Genomic DNA, 17,470 nt, shown 5'->3' on the forward strand with positions numbered 1-17,470 from the left:
TTTTTTTAGTATAATATAGAAGAGAATTATTTATGTAGAGATACTGCTTGCAAACCAATGATGGTAAGATGATGTCATGGGGTAGGACTGGATAAGTCTGACTTCTTCCTACTCCATTCAAGCATGTTCTAGGTATAAGCAAATTGATATTGGATTAGCATTTGTTGGATATGTGTAAAATGATGTGTGTTGTCATATCAACTGTCTTTACATGCTTGAAAGAATAAATCAAATCAAAATAAAAAAAAACAACAACACATTGACCTCTTCCTTGGCTACAGCTCTGATATGTATGGCTATTGGATGGATATATGGCAGTGCAGCTACACTGGTCCACAGCATAAAACATAGCAGTGTCACAATAATGGCCAGAAGAAGGTGGCTGGGGCAGATGGATGAGCCCAACGACCACCAGACTTTCCAGAACACCAGACAAGTGGAGATCGAGTCCCATGTGTGGTGTTGTACTTTCAACCTATGGGCTTTCTCTGACCATAACTAACATTATTTTTTGTTTTTGCCAGCTTAAATGACAGTCAGCACAGGCCAATGGAAAAGAATAGGTATAAAGAAAATGCTGTTGTCACAATTTTCGAGCCGTTGTTGTGAGACTAGTGCGTTTTGCATTCTGGACTAATGCAGCTAATATACATTCTGATGTGAGACTGGGTTTCATATGAAGAAACAAATCATAATAATATACATGTCTGTGGTTGTATTTAATGAGTCCAGTGGGTCCTCTAAATAATGCATTATTAACAATATAATATATTCATTAAAATACTCCCTTAAACACTTTTATTGTCCTGTAGTTTTTACATTCCTTTTTAAACAAAGGATCATGGAGCAAGTAAATAAAGTATTGAAACATTTTAACTGCAATAGTTGTAAATTCTTAGTATTCGAAGTCTAAAATCCAATCCAGTAACATGAAACGTGTAACAAAAACCATAAATACATACATCTATACAACACTGTGCATAACAAAAAGCTGCAAATAGCAGCAGTTCTTATATTTTAAAGAGAGGGAGGAAATGATTTTGTAACCTGGGGTTTAAAGTTCGTTCGTGACCTTGATAACAGTAGTTGAGAAATTTCACCACAAGGTTGATTTAGTAGCTGTTTTTTAGCTTTCAGTCATGCTACATGATCTCCATCAGCAGCTGGCGTAAGCCCTCTTTACTTTTCTTATTTACGCTTTTCTCCGTGCTTTAATACTTATTGCCTATGTTAGCTGAAAAGATTGAGGTTCACAGTTTATTCTTGATCTTGGAAACAGCGGTTTGGAATATAGTGTTGATTTCATACATATAGTATCCCTGTATTATTTCACATTTACACCAACAAATAATTTATACCCCATAACCAGCATATAGACACAACAGTTGCCAGACCAGGTCACGGTTGTTTCTTCTCATACAGATTGTTACCAGCTCGGGTTGACCACTGCTGCCTGCTCTCTGACCTCTCATCTTGTCCACACTGTGTGGTGGTTTTGGATCCAGTCTCAGAGTCACTGACCTTAGCCAGCAGCTCCAGTTTTAATCAGCTGTTCTCCTCCACACAGGCAGAGCCAGCCAGCCGCTTCCAGCACCTTAATGAGTTGATAGTCCCAGGCAAACCGCAGCTCATGCTGTACAGTAGCTTTCATTCCTATTTTTTCACACCGCAGAGTGGGCGTAAATACAGCAAAACTGCATCCAATGGTGCACATCATTGTGCAGCAGAGAAGTTGGGGAGATTTTAAAGGCTTTAAATGTGCCGTGTGTCCCTTGACACTTTTTTACACTTAATTCAGCTATATTAATAGAGAAATATTATCTAACTGTAATGCAGTCTTGATTTGTAAAGCTGCCCCATGTTTTATTTTTTTTATAATCAGGTGATTTACAATGATTGTCTTTGCTCATCTTACCTCTCTTGTACAAAGTTAGATTATTCCAGCCAACCTACTCCAACTTTGGAAATTAACTTTGACCAGAGGGTGTGTTGGTGGCTTAAAGATAATCACATCAAGGGCACGGAGCCTGACCTGTTTTTGCATCAGTAAGTTTCTGCTCAGTGAAAAGCACTCAATCGGCAATTGTTGTCTTGCCTTTTGTGGGAATGTGAATAGCACCTTATTGATTTGAAGCAAAATGTTTTTAATGTTGTAGATGAGATTTCTGGATCGCTAACTAATGGGAAGATGGAAGCTTGCTGCAGTCTATTTTCAAGTCAAGTTCCAAATTGAAAATCTTTACAGGCATAATTAAAGCTTATCTGAAAGGAATGTCAAAACTTTTTCAAAGCTTTTCTATTTTTTTCCCACCCATTCAATTCTTATTGTTATGTGTAAATACTCAAACGTGCCTTGAATTGTGATGAGCCTATGCAGAAAAGTAATGAATATAAATAGAGAACAGTATTGATCCAGTTTAATGGCAGTGAAAACAGTGTCATTGTAATTGATATAGTTATGTTCTTTAATGTAAATAAGCAGTTTAGTGGTGTTAATCAAGTCACTTTCTAGAAGCATGTGTGGGTTTTTTTTTTATTTTTATGTTATGTAACTCTGTTAGCACTGCCTGTTAGGTGCAGGGTCAGTGGATTAAGAGTGTTTTTAAGAATACAGAGACAGGTGGGGCTGTGCTGGGGCTCAAAGCTGGGGGGTGGCCTGGTTTTCAAGTAGTCATTGTGCTTGGATTTTTGAGAAAAGACTGAGCGAAATTACTTGAGTTAGCCTTGTTGGAATATCTTTATATTAAAGGAAACGTGGAGGCACAGTGCTGCCCCACCTTTTGTAGCACCAGATTTTTGTGTCGTTTTTACCTGTTTCTTTTGTGAGCATCACAAATAACAGAACGAGAATCTCTCTTTCTCATTGATGCATCCATGTTGAACATTTTGTTACCACTGTGTGTAACATACTGTACTGTATGAACAGAATTCTTGAATCTCTACATAATACATGACTTGTGTTAAGGAAGTCTCATTTATATTGAACACTGGTGATTCATATAAGAGAAACATAGCGCGGTAGATTTATTTGCTAGATGGCTGATAGTATCCCTCATTCAGATTTTACAACTCAACATTTTGGAAAATATGTTTATTCACCGTCCACAGAAGAGTTGAGATGAAGATCAATACCACTCCTATATTTGTCTGATAAATATGGATCTATCTTAGAACTAGATGTGAGGGAATCATTGGGGGGGGATCTAGGTTGGCTGTTTCGATATGACAAAATCATTTTTACATTCTGTTTTTGTACTTTTAGAAAACGGCGCCAGTCCAGTTTCTGCTTGTGAGAAAAGTCTTTGTGCTAAGCTAAGCTAACAGACTTCTAGTCAAGCAAATCAGTGAAATTTCAGCAATCCAATGAAGAGAAGAAAGATACAGTGCCTTGCGAAAGTATTCGGCCCCCTTGAACTTTGCAACCTTTTGCCACATTTCAGGCTTCAAACATAAAGATATAAAACTGTAATTTTTTGTGAAGAATCAACAACAAGTGGGACACAATCATGAAGTGGAACGAAATTTATTGGATATGTCAAACTTTTTTAACAAATAAAAAACTGAAAAATTGGCCGTGCAAAATTATTCAGCCCCCTTAAGTTAATACTTTGTAGCGCCACCTTTTGCTGCGATTACAGCTGTAAGTCACTTGGGGTATGTCTCTATCAGTTTTGCACATCGAGAGACGGAAATTTTTGCCCATTCCTCCTTGCAAAACAGCTCGAGCTCAGTGAGGTTGGATAGAGAGCGTTTGTGAACAGCAGTTTTCAGTTCTTTCCACAGATTCTCAATTGGATTCAGGTCTGGACTTTGACTTGGCCATTCTAACACCTGGATATGTTTATTTGTGAACCATTCCATTGTAGATTTTGCTTTATGTTTTGGATCATTGTCTTGTTGGAAGACAAATCTCCGTCCCAGTCTCAGGTCTTTTGCAGACTCCATCAGGTTTCCTTCCAGAATGGTCCTGTATTTGGCTCCATCCATCTTCCCATCAATTTGAACCATCTTCCCTGTCCCTGCTGAAGAAAAGCAGGCCCAAACCATGATGCTACCACCACCATGTTTGACAGTGGGGATGGTGTGTTCAGGGTGATGAGCTGTGTTGCTTTTACGCCAAACATAACGTTTTGCATTGTTGCCAAAAAGTTCGATTTTGGTTTCATCTGACCAGAGCACCTTCTTCCACATGTTTGGTGTGTCTCCCAGGTGGCTTGTGGCAAACTTTAAACGACACTTTTTATGGATATCTTTAAGAAATGGCTTTCTTCTTGCCACTCTTCCATAAAGGCCAGATTTGTGCAGTATACGACTGATTGTTGTCCTATGGACAGAGTCTCCCACCTCAGCTGTAGATCTCTGCAGTTCATCCAGAGTGATCATGGGCCTCTTGGCTGCATCTCTGATCAGTCTTCTCCTTGTATGAGCTGAAAGTTTAGAGGGACGGCCAGGTCTTGGTAGATTTGCAGTGGTCTGATACTCCTTCCATTTCAATATTATCGCTTGCACAGTGCTCCTTGGGATGTTTAAAGCTTGGAAAATCTTTTTGTATCCAAATCCAGCTTTAAACTTCTCCACAACAGTATCTCAGACCTGCCTGGTGTGTTCCTTGTTCTTCATGATGCTCTCTGCGCTTTAAACGGACGGGGCTGAATAATTTTGCACGGCCAATTTTTCAGTTTTTTATTTGTTAAAAAAGTTTGACATATCCAATAAATTTCGTTCCACTTCATGGTTGTGTCCCACTTGTTGTTGATTCTTCACAAAAAATTACAGTTTTATATCTTTATGTTTGAAGCCTGAAATGTGGCAAAAGGTCGCAAAGTTCAAGGGGGCCGAATACTTTCGCAAGGCACTGTAACTAGCAAGTACTGTCTGTGCAGCCTTATTGTAGGGAAGTTGGAAATGACTGAGAAACAAAGTAACACACTACAGAATTTCCTGTCAATACAAAAAAACCCCCACTTTATTTACAGAAATTTTAAATCTCTGTGCTGTACATTAAAAATGCACAAACAACCACATATAAACACATGCTGTATAGTTGTAGAGCTCTGTGATTTGTTGCTTTAATGTTTTGATGAAAAGCTTCAAGAAAAGTGAATTTGTGTTGCAGAGGGCTACATTCTTTCTATACTCACTGTTTGTGTTTGTGCTTTCAGTTCATGTGAAAGCGGGAACCTGTGAGGTAATTGCTGCACACCGATGCTGCAACAAGAACAAGATCGAAGAGAGATCCCAGACTGTCAAATGCTCCTGCTTCCCTGGACAGGTGGCGGGAACAACAAGAGCGGCTCCATCTTGTGTAGACGGTATGCCAGACTCCTCATTACAGTTTTGGTAATGGTTTGAGACTGACTTGTGATTACGGTGCAAAACTGTCACACCTGTCACTGTGCCTCTGGTGCTTATTTATGTGAATATGTGGGGATAAACCTATTGTATGAGAGACAAAAAAATACAGTTTTGAGATTTTCAGGATTCTGCTGTTGTGTGTCCCAAAGCAATTTATAATCTAAAAAAAAAATCAAACTGCCCAACATTTCATTCATTCTCTGTGTGTTTTTGAGGCTGTATCAGACCTTGTGTTCACTGGAGTGGACAATAAAGCAGGTCATTTAATATCATGTCAAAAGTGGCCTCAGTTACAGGTGAATCGATCCCTGTCTCGTCATTTCACTGTAATGGCTCTGACAGAGGCTTCTTCAATTCTGGTAGTTTTTTACTTTAGAAATGTCAAAGGAAGCTGTTTTCCCCCTCTAGGCCACCTCAAAGCAACTTAAGACCTTGATGCACCAACCTGTGCTGCACGCTTTATTAATCCTCCTATGTACAGATATCCACCCTCCTCACACTGAACGCGCCTGTTCACAGCACTCACTGGAATGATGCTGACCCCACCCTGTAATTCAGACCTGAAAACACACTAGGGCAAGTTGGACAGGCCTCTGTCAGCCAGAGATCAAAGGACACTCACGGTGATGTACACAGAAACTGAAGGCACTTTGTGTTGCTTCAAACAGGAGAAAACTGTGCTGCACTTTCAAAGAGCCTGTTGTTAATTGCCTCCAGTGCCCCCCACCCTTTTATGTATTTATTTATTACTGTATTGCTTCTTTCATTTTCCTCACAGCATCCATAGTTGCACAGAAGTGGTGGTGCCAGATGCATCCCTGCATGGATGGTGAAGAGTGTAAAGTGCTGCCAGATCTCAAAGGGTGGAGCTGCAGTACAGGAAACAAAGTTAAGACAACCAAGGTGGGTTTACTTCACAAAATATTTGTGTAAAGATAATAGGTGTTCTGAAATTATCATGCTCTAACGTAATAGTTCCTCATGATTTTATGGCTTTAGATAATAGTAATCGAATAATGGAGGAGGGCTAAATAAGTATTTGAAAAGAAAGAAATAAGCCCCAAAGCAAGCTCTGAGAAATATTTTTTATCAACTTCAAATGAGAGTGGAGCAGAGTAGGAGGCTGCAGGAGAGGAGGATGTGACTCACATGGGAATCAGCGAAGTGCTTCTTGAAGCTTAAAACAGTAGAAAGGGGTGAGTTAAGTTCAACTATCTATTTAGCTACATCTCACATTTCGTTGTGAAAGTCTATCTACAGGCAATTTATCTTATTTTACTTGAGCTGCTCATTTGTTTAAACCAAGTAGATCAGGTAGTTTCTAGGAACCCAGCAGCTGACTGTGTGCAATTCTGAAGGGGCATGTGAGTGGAGTCAACAGGAACATAAGTGTTGCATTTTGGTTCACTGGAATGTTTTGGGGTGAAAACAAACCAAGCCAAGGTGAACGTGCAACAAGTTTACTTGAAATTTTGTTTTTTTTTTTTGGTCAAAGAATTTCCTGTGCATACAAATAAAAAGCTAATATGATGCAAAACTAATTAAAACACCATAAATCTTGAATGTGTGTAAGACTTAATTGGCTTCTTAATTGATTTTGAGGATGTCTCCGTGTAGCGTCAGTTTATTCTAATTTTAGCAGCTGTTATCATTGTTCTTGTATTATCAATATGCTCCTTTATTGCATTACGACATTTATGAGGATTGTTTTGTCAAACTTGCAAGTCATGTAATTTCCAGGGCAATCAAAGTTGTGGTTTTATGTATTTGATTAAAAAGCGATTAGCACTTTAAAATATACCATTGTTTTACGTCAGTGATATGATACCAGTGCTCTCATCAATAGTCATTAAATAGTCATGGTTTAAATTACAAATTGCTTTAAGACAGAAACTATCCGCAAAACAGAATATTTATTTAGTTTAAAAATTATTCAGTAATACAGTACATGTACATATAATACATCAATATATGCAACAAGACATTTGCCTTATTTCTGCATTTTATGGTTTCACCAAAATGTGATTTGCAGGCTTGTAATACCATACTACCATATATGTCAGAGTTGTTTTCTTGAAGATAATGAGACTAGAAGTAAATGTTTTGTTGAGAACAACAAATATGCATATAAATAGATTAAATAAATATAGAACCATTATCATTATAAGGCTCATAATTCTCAGTTGGTGGTTTTGGTGAGATATGGATGAACACAGCACATGACAGCATTGCAAATGGAAAATCAGTTATCACTTCACTATTAAACAGTGTGCAAACCAGTGACTTCACTGGTACAAACTGGCAGCAGCCTCTAGGGAAACATCGCTGGTGATTGACAAGAAATCCAGGTTATATGTATCCATCTCATCCTCATGGTTTTAGCATTAAGGGTAAGAGACAGCAGGCTTGAGTCAGGTCCTGCTTTTGAAAAGCCAGAGCAGGGTTGCATATGCTTTAAAAAGTGTCAGCGAGAAGCAAAACAAAGGTAAGCAAAGGCAGGAGAAAGACAAACAAAGAACAAACACAAATCCCTCCAGCAAGCCAAACTGGAATGTGTGAGTGGGATGTGGTGAGACAGGGCAGGAGGGCTCAAGCTGTAGCACTTCCAGAGATTAATAGAGGTTACCAAGATGGGTGTTTCGGGTTTCAGGGTGTGGTACACCTGAAGTGGATGGTAGGTGAGGAGAGGGGACACAGTGAGCCCTTAGCCATCCATCATGGCCCAGTGTTTGACTCACCAAACGCCTGTAGTTGAGCTGCCTCTTCCATTATTCATGGTTACAGGAGGCCTGGATGAAGCAGAGCTTTTTATTTTAGCTGGGTTAATAATTCATGCCCTCTTACTCAGCCAAGGGAAAGGAGAAACAGAGGCAGAGACATGCAGGGGTCCAGGTGGCTAGTAGAGCCTGTCAGAACCTTGACTCTTTTTTGATTTGGGAGTCAGCGGGGGTCGCTCCATGCTCATGGTCCTGCTGCCTCCCACAGAGATCCACAAAGGGACAGACTGTGTATGCTAGAGGGCTCTGAACCCAAGCCTCCTGGACAGTTAGCATCACTGTGAGGAATGAACTGGAGGCTGCGCTGAGGATGGAGCTCAGGTTTATAAGTATGACTGTTTCCATAGGTGGAAAGTAACTAAGTACATTTACTCAAATATTGTACTCGAGTACAATTTTGAGATATTTGTACTTGAGTATTTTCATTTTCTGCTGCTTCATACTTCACTACATGTCAGAGAAAAATATTTTACTTTGTACTCACTGCATTTATTTTATCTAGTTACTAGTTACTTTTCAGAAAGAGGTTAATAAAACTAAGTACTGTATAATTACAAGATTTATTGGTGTAAATGATATTTTCCATGTCTGCTCCAGTCTAGTATCGTAATTTCTGTCATCTTCTAGTAAGGAGAACTTGCTGGTTAATATGTCAACAAAAAATTACTCAATACTGTGTTAATAGTCGTTGTCTAAAACTATAACTATATTGTATATACAGTATTTTCATGTTAGTGGTAAAAAAAAAAAGTATTTAAGTTGATGCTTTCTCAACAATGATGCATAATGTAGGTGTAAACAAACAGTTGCAGGTACATGCCTCATACTTTCCTATAAATCCTTTGTTCTGTGTGCAGCGGTGGCATTGTAGATAAAAAATGATGGTGTCGTTTCACCTCACAGTGAAGTCACATCAATAAATCAGATGTCTCAATACCCTTCAGGCCCCTTCTTGGACAACTCCAGTTGTTCCCTCTTTCTCTGCATGTCCGGGAGCAGCTAGTGTTATAGTCCTGCTGGTAATGTCAGGAATTATAACCCCAACAGCTCCTGCTTTTCACTTCCAATCAATCACAGAGCAGAAGGCAAAAGAGCCAAAGAGACTCTTTACTTGACAGGTGCTATGACACTAGTAGAAATAGTGAGGAATGGTTGTGATGGATTGCTTTCTGAAGGGGACTTGATAAAGACTTGATAAAAAAAAAAAAATCCCTAAATTTACTGTATCACATATGTAGTGGCTTGAAAATGAGTTACTGAACTGTACTATTGTGTTTTCATTGCTGGGAACCTTCCCACTGTTACAGAACACATGGACATTCACACCTAATCGTGCAACTCTCTTTCCTAGAAATTACATTTATATACAACTAGTTTGCAGCAACAAATACATTTTAAAGGTAATGTTATTGTGACTGGGTTTCTATTCACATAATTGAGAAATGTTGTTAATGCATGTTGTAATGTGGGCTGAATGTATGAGTAAAATGGCCATTGACAACATATTTGTTTTCTCCAAACATTTTTGCAGTACAAACTCCACTTGGTTAATTTTAGGGGGGAAAAACTGTGGTTCATTTTAATACAGACAACGTTCACAGTGCCTTGAGACACTGCGTGTGTAGTAACATTGATCTAAAACCAAATGGGATTTAAACCTTGGTCGCTGGAGTGCTTTTTAAATGCTGGCCATCCACTACAAGCAGCCCCTTGCACTCTGGTGCAGTTCATAAATGTGGCATTTCATTAATTCAGGAAGTGTTGCTCTGAACATAATCCAGCCAGTAATTATGATGCCGCTACAATGAAATTTGGAAAACAATGTGGTGATATATGAAGACTTTCTAGGAGGCAGGGCTGAACAGTAGCCAATCACAGTGCAGTGATAAGGACATGGTCTCTCACTGACCCTGAAAACAGCTGTAGACAGAACAGTCTCACCTCATCATCCATTAATTAGATGATCTGGAGCTTTCAACCAGACTTTTTTTTTTTCAATTCTCCTGTTACTGTAGATTTCCAAAACACTTTAAACAAGACTTCATCCATGTAGACTTAAAGTTTAAAGTTTATTCTTCACCTCGGAAACAGAACTTGAGGTCCATTTAGTCAATGGACCTTGAGGTGAGATTGTTTTGTCAAGTGCCGGTGGTGTGTGAGTAGCTTCATGCAACTAATATAGTATTGCCTGGTATGTTTTAATAGATTAATACATTAAATTTACATTCAGCACTTACAATTCTGAAATGATATTATTGAGAGAATAAGACAAGCTGATTTAAGTAACTAAATAATACTTCATGGTTTAAAACAAACCAAACTTGAACCAGTTGTGTTAGTTTATGTTGCTATGCCCTACTGTATGCTGTCAGTCAAAAACAGTGTGTGAAAAATATGGATTTTAAGAGTTAAGAGGCTGAAAAAGGCATGAGACATTTAATCGGTGGGTAGCCTGTAAAGAACTGTAAAGAAGAGCTAAATCATTCTATTGATGATTGATTTTTTTTTTATAGCCCATTAAGACATTGCTGGAGGCTGACATTGACGTACACTTTGTGATTATGGAGCAACACTGAAGACTGAAATAATATACCATACTTCAAAGAGTTTTTAAAACAATCAGGCGAGACCTATGCAGTCAGAGCTGTGAATAATCAGAGGGGTTTAGTTGCTTTCTTTATCTAGAGACACACACATACGTATGTATATGCACACTTGTTTGCTTTAATAGCTCTCCATCGAAGGTAGGGTCTCAGTTGTTTATCAATGGGACTTTGAACCTGCAGCTGACCAGTCAAGTGTAGCCTTTCATCCTGAAGCAGGCTAAGCATCAAATCCTGAGGAGCTGCCTTCTGTTCTGCTAATTCCCCTTTGTGTGTTTACTCACCGATAACCCCTTCAGTGGTGCCTGCAACACCACCCCATGCTAATTGCTTTGATAAGGTTTCAGTGTGCTTTGCATTTTTGTTTCTGCTGCATTTTACTCTTTTTTTTTTTTTACTCTGTTAATTTAGTTTTACTCTTTTATCCCTTCCACATTTCTTCTTGTATATCTCATTATGTTTTTATTGATTTTTCTTTTATAGTGAGAAATAAAACTGAGCTTGAATCATGGGTAATATTATATGCATACCAAATATTCATACAGCAAAGATCAGTATGACTGTGCTTGTAATTCAATTTATGGGTTGATTATTGCAGCGCAGCAGTAGATCTAAAATGTTGCTGCCTCTTAAAATATGCTGGAGGCTAAAAACATTTACCTCTAATGTTGTGAGCAAATAATATGGCTTAAATTAGTGTATGGATGTATGTCTACAGTCTGCTACTGCAACGGTAGCAAGGCCAAATCATTTTCATATTCTCTCTCACACCCCTGATTCCTAAGGATTGTCACATGAAAGTGTAAATTAAATTGTGGTTCCCTGAGCAGCGTGCACTGTCTTCAGATGCAGCTCTAAGCAGCAGAAAAATCACACTTCCACAAAGATTTAGAATCACATAGCTCAGAAGACTGATTGTGTGCAGTATACCCCTTGTTGGTGTGACTGATGAGACCCCGCCAACTGCTAATTGAATGACAGTAATATGCAAATATTCACACACAAACACCCGTGTTTATGTGTTTTATAGTGCCTCCTGCAACAGAGGGCAAGCCAGAAAGGTTACCTGTGTTATACATTTAAAGGGCAAACTATCAAAGATATTTTTTTGAGTTATGCTTTAAGTGAGAGTAGTACAAACTGCATCTTTCAATCCAGCAGATTAATATTCATGAAAATGTCTGAGAATACTTATGCCTGCAGTATGCCATCATGAATAATAATATTCACCCTGTTTGCATGGAAATCAGTGATCATGATGTACTGTACATTGCATTACATCTTACTTCTACTGCTCGTTGTCTTCCCGCTTTATAATGCCACTGATGATTGAATTATAAACATGCCAGCTGCAAGTCTATAGACCTTGAAGCTGTCACACTTTTGACAGATAGGCAGTTACAGGGTGCGCAGCACCAAAACAAGAGTTTGTTCTAATGAGGTAGCCACGATTTATGTCGAGCTATAAGAATTAGTCAAATAATGAATCAGTCAATCTACACTGATCAGCCATAAGATTATGACCACTAAGAGGTGACGTGAATAACATTGGCTGTCTTGTTAAAATGGCACCTGTCAGTGTTTGAGGTATGTTAGGCAGCAAGTGAACATTCAGTCCTCAGAGCTGATATGCTGGAGCAGGAAAAATGGGCAAGTGTGAGGATTTGACTTTGACAAGGGTTAAACTGTGATGGCTGATGCCTGGGTCAGAGAATCTCTTGGGGGGAGGCAAGACACTTCGGCATGTGGACTGCAGGCACCGAGATTCAAACCTCTGACCCTCCGGTTGAGAGATGACTGCTCTACCTACTAAACCACAGTCGCCCCCCCTCACACCTAGAGCGGGGAGGCTGCTGAATTCATCTAAAACATTAACTTGTCCTCACGACCACAATTTTCACTCATTTTACATAGGACTTTCACTGAATGGTTGACACATACGTGCTCTTCCTGACAGTAGAACTATGGAAGCAAAGGGATTCACAGAAGATGCACAATGAGCTGCAAAGTGAGTTGCACAGTGAGTGCAACGAACTGCCACATCGTCTCCTGTGTACACAGTATTAGGCAGGTGGTCATAATGTTATGGCTGATTGGTGTACAAAATATCAGAATCTACATTCATGCTAGTTTTTATGCACATTCATGATACTCATGTGCATAAAAACAATGCTAATTTGCTGAGGTGTAGCCAATATTCTTTACAGTGTTCACCATCTTAGGTTAGTGTGTTGTCATGCTAACACTTTAGGACTTAACACAAAGTACAGCTGAGGCTAATGGGAATACCATTTCTTTTGTAATGACACAATGGTCGGGCTGGATGAAAAGTTCATGGATCACCAAAGTAATTGCAGTTTTTACTGAGGAGGACATGAATGTTTGTACCAAAGGTCACAATAGTCCACACAACAGCATCCCAATCAAAGCTGCACATCATCCTCTGCATGAATGTCTGTACAAAGTTACATGGCAATCCATCCGGTAGATGCTGAGATCTTTCAGATCTCATTTTATAGGCCAAACAATCATTTGGTGAAGGTCCAACATAACCATCAGATTTAGTGATAATGAAAAGAAGTATTACTTGCAGCCCTAATGTGAAGGAAGTGAAACCTCCTCCTAGTGGCTCTAATTATTTCTCTCTTCTCTCAGTGGTTTCTGTCATATGGTATGTCAGATGGCTTTGAGAGTGTTGCTACTATTTGTCATCTTTAATGAGTTGAATCTCTTTTTGTTTTCTACTTCCATTCATGTCACTGACCAGTTGTCTTCTGCTTTGTCTTTCCCTTCATTTCTAGGTCACACGATAGTCATCTCTTTCCAGGATCCACTAGTTTGGAATCAAACTTTATTTGTCTAACCAACATCGTAGGACATTTGGATATCATGTGTTTTGAGGATCAGTGGAAATCAAGGGACCAACAAGGACAATTATTACAGACATTCCACTGAATGCATGGAGGAAAGGGAACAGGGGTCATCATATAAGACTGCATAGCCAAAAAGATTCCTGACTTTAGATCCAGTATCCACAGTAGCTGTCTCTGAACTCTACTGGCCACAAAATCTCTCTTTGTATTATAGTTTTATTCCTATGGACTAGAAGGCTCAACATGAAGATATTTATTGAGTAAAAGACTATGGATTACACCAGAAAAAACGTCACCCTTAAAACTAAACCGTGTGATGTGAAACATCTGTGTTATTTTCTTGTCACAAAGAGCTCTAGGACTCTTGATTAATATCTGTGTTTAAGATCTAGTGAGATCATTTGCATTTTCATTCGTTTTAGCCTTATGGAGCAGATATCCTTTTTTTGTTTCTTTTTGATTGATTTGAAACTATCAAGTGTTTGGCTTTCTTGAGTTTATTAGGATGTCGAGTCTTCCTTTCAAAGACAAAAGATGATGCCACAACAATAAAACCCAGAAAAAAATGTAAAGTTGTTTGACTGGAAGTCACCAAGGGTCAACACAACTGAGTTCTGCCAAAATGTTTTAATGGTATCTGTTGTTTTTGAAGCCTGTTGACTATCATTTATTACAAATGTCAGTATTATATCAATAAATCTAACTCAATGGATATCACTGTATGGTAAAAATTGCAATTTTTACAATAAGTTTTAATGTTCTTTTTATATTGGACCACACTGTTGTATAGATGGGAGCTGTGGGACCTAAAATGAACAGGTCAAGTGGATAATTATGCAAGAAAAGAGGCAGAGGAAAAAAGTTCACAGTTACTCAAGGCTGTGTTCATGATGGAAATGAAATGTGAAAATCAGCAAATACAAAAATAGGCCATGATCAAAAATACTAAACTGCACTGTACCTTCAAATGAACAGACTTCACTAAAAGCCATCTGAAATCTGGTCCAGGGAGAGACTGGTAATAAGTACTCGCCCTAAAACAACCCTAATTCTGTGTGAGTCATTTCCAAAGCTGCAGTAGAAGCTGTGAGCATCAAGCCTCTGTTTATCGTGCAAAATTAGTACTACCCATCTCCACCCTAGTCATAGTATTTTTTTATTGATTTGTTTCTAATGATTTCTGCTTTACAGAAATCCCAGAAGCATTGTTATTGCATGTCATTAAAAGCTTACAGAAAAGGGAAACCGGAGGGATTTGGGGGAGGGGGGGATGATGACACTGCACAACAGAGAAGGATGTTTTTCACTCTTGTTACCATACTAGCCCTCTCTGTCTCTGGGATTCATATGTTTTGACATATAGTGTTCAAACTATTTCTTTCTATTCAATTAGTTTGTTGGCTAAGTCTCTACACATCTACACTTTGCACACCTGGATTTGGGCACTTTATTTGATTCTTACTAGCAGATGTTCCCAAGCTTGATCAGGTTGAAAGGGAGGCATCCATGCACAGCCACCCTCAGGTCCTGCCACAGATGTTCCACGGAGTTTACATCCGGGGGTTTGGCCAGGCCACTCAAGAACAGTCAGAATTGTCCTGAAGCTGTTTCAACGTTGTCTTGGCTGAATGCTTTTGGACATTGTTGTGCCTAAAGATGAGCCGTTTCTAGATGCCCTTTGGCAAACTTTAAGTGAGCTGTCATCTGCCTTTTACAGAACTTGGCTTCCATCAACCCACTGTACCATAAAAGTCTGACTGTCCTTCTAGCAGGTTCTCCATCTCAGCGGAGGACTTCTGACACTGTTTTAGAATACCATTTAGTTCTTGGCCGCTTCTATTTATCTATCTGTTTATTAATTTATTTATATAAAAACAATACCTGTTGAAAGGTCATTTTGAGGTTGCTTTTAAGTGAATTGCCCATAATGAACCGCAGAAAGAAAAATCAAAACTGATGTATCCGAACAATACAAATAATATAAAATACACCACTATACAAATACAAATGCCCACAAAACAGGAAAAAACATCAGATTTTTCTCAGCCACCTCTGTGACCAAGGCACTTCCTGTCTGCTTATTTGGTTTGGCCAGATGAACGACTTTAAGAAGGGTCTTGGTGATTTCAGACTTCTTCTATTTCACAGCTATTGAAGCCACTGGGCTCCTGGGAATACTCAAAACTTTAGAAATGGTTTTGTACCCTTCCTCTTGTCTATGCTTCAACACAACTTTATCATCCTCGTCTATAAAGAGTTCCTTGGACTTCATGGCTTGTTTTTTCTTCTCGCAGTGTGAATTGTGGGACATTATTAGGTGTCTGTCACAGGCTGACTCGAGTCACTTTGTAGAGACATCTCTAAGATAATTAAAGCAAACAGGATGCACCTGACCGCAAGACAAATATCAGCATAACATTTGTGTAAGAACAACAAAAAAACCTCCAGGAATCTTCCACGACACTTAAACTTGCATAAATCCACTTAGTGAAGCAGATAGTTGTGAGGGTGTCTGAGGACTCAAAACAAACCACCACTTTATGGGAAATTTCATATTTTCTAAGTTAATTTCTGAGTGTAATTGAAACAATGAATTCACTGGACAGTGCTCCTTATACTAAACATAATTCATTAAGCAAAAATGTAGTAGACTTGCTCCCAGAGATTTGACCCAAGGGACCTGCAACTGAAGGGGAGGCATGAGGAGGGCTGTTATGGTCAGCATTCCATGTTGCCTCTTGTTTGGTTAGAAATCATTAAATTACAGTAATGACTAATTTCTCAATCCTGCATGCAATTCGCCGGAGACTACCATAGATTTAATAAAGAGCTGGTGATGAATTACAAATAGCGAACGGCTGTGGAAAGGCTACGTGATTATACAGAGTAATTCAAAAGTGCATTAATAAAACAATACAGTAACATTGCTAAATCATTTGAGATAAAGACTATTTGCATAATTCATTAAGATTAATCAGATTGGGCAAGCCACCACAGTGCTCCGAGGAACAGAGAGAGAAGACATGAATCCAGCCCCCTGGAAAAACCTTTTCTATCTACAAACAATGATACAAATCTACTCTTGGATCAGAGAATTAACCTCTGTGCACTTTACAGCCCCCACAGTGTTCAAACAGAACCCTTCAGTCATTCACCTTTATGTGGGCTAATATTCTATTAATAATGAAAGCTCTTTTCATACCATAGCTCCCCTGGGTTTTGTTGCTCTGCCATAAAGGACCTTTAGAAAAGTTGAATAGAAATATACTCTGTGTGTTTAGAACTTGCAGTGTGGATCTGTGTGTGGCTACGGACTTCTGTGTTTCATTCTCTACAGTAAAATGAGTTGGGCAGGATGCACATGGCACCACTCACACATCACATACTGTATATAATGTATGTCACCTGTTGTGCAGATGAGACAGTGCTATACCTACTGGGATTCTCATTCCAGTCATATTTTGTCAATATAAGCTCAGGATTGATAGATTTAGATGTTTAAAGGAATATTTAAAGACCACCAACACCACTCTAATGTGTGTATGCAGCCCAGTCTCACATTAAAATGCACCACAGCTACATTGGTCCACAGCATTACACTGTGACATGGCAACATTTTTGGTACTGCAGCCCAGCGTTGTTCTTCGTGTTCTTCTTCCTGGTGTTGTATGTTGGTTTACAAAGAACAAAACGGTGCATTACTGTCATCACCTAGACTTGAGTGTGGATCAGGAGGCTAACATTTAGTGTCCATTCAACTGCAGAAAGTTAAAATCATGAGGAAAGCATTGCGTGGGGTGGATGGATTGGTCTAACAGACACCTGACTATCACTCAGACAACCAGAGATTGTGTGCAATGTA

At 39.0% G+C, this 17,470-nt stretch overlaps 1 protein-coding gene across 1 annotated transcript in view; it reads left to right on the forward strand.

Annotated features, from left to right (window-relative positions):
• Window positions 1-14,339, forward strand: part of tafa3a (TAFA chemokine like family member 3a) — an 81,178-nt gene extending 66,839 nt beyond the window's left edge. The window contains exons 3-5 of the mRNA XM_020624625.1: window positions 5,163-5,312; window positions 6,134-6,258; window positions 13,537-14,339. Of these exons, the coding sequence (XP_020480281.1) occupies window positions 5,163-5,312; window positions 6,134-6,258; window positions 13,537-13,548 (287 nt within the window). The 3' untranslated portion in view covers window positions 13,549-14,339. The remainder of the gene's footprint in view (window positions 1-5,162; window positions 5,313-6,133; window positions 6,259-13,536) is intronic.
• Window positions 14,340-17,470: the final 3,131 nt, after the last annotated feature.

This window comes from Monopterus albus, unplaced genomic scaffold, assembly GCF_001952655.1.
Source record: "Monopterus albus unplaced genomic scaffold, M_albus_1.0 scaffold1.1, whole genome shotgun sequence".
Lineage (NCBI taxonomy): Eukaryota > Metazoa > Chordata > Actinopteri > Synbranchiformes > Synbranchidae > Monopterus > Monopterus albus.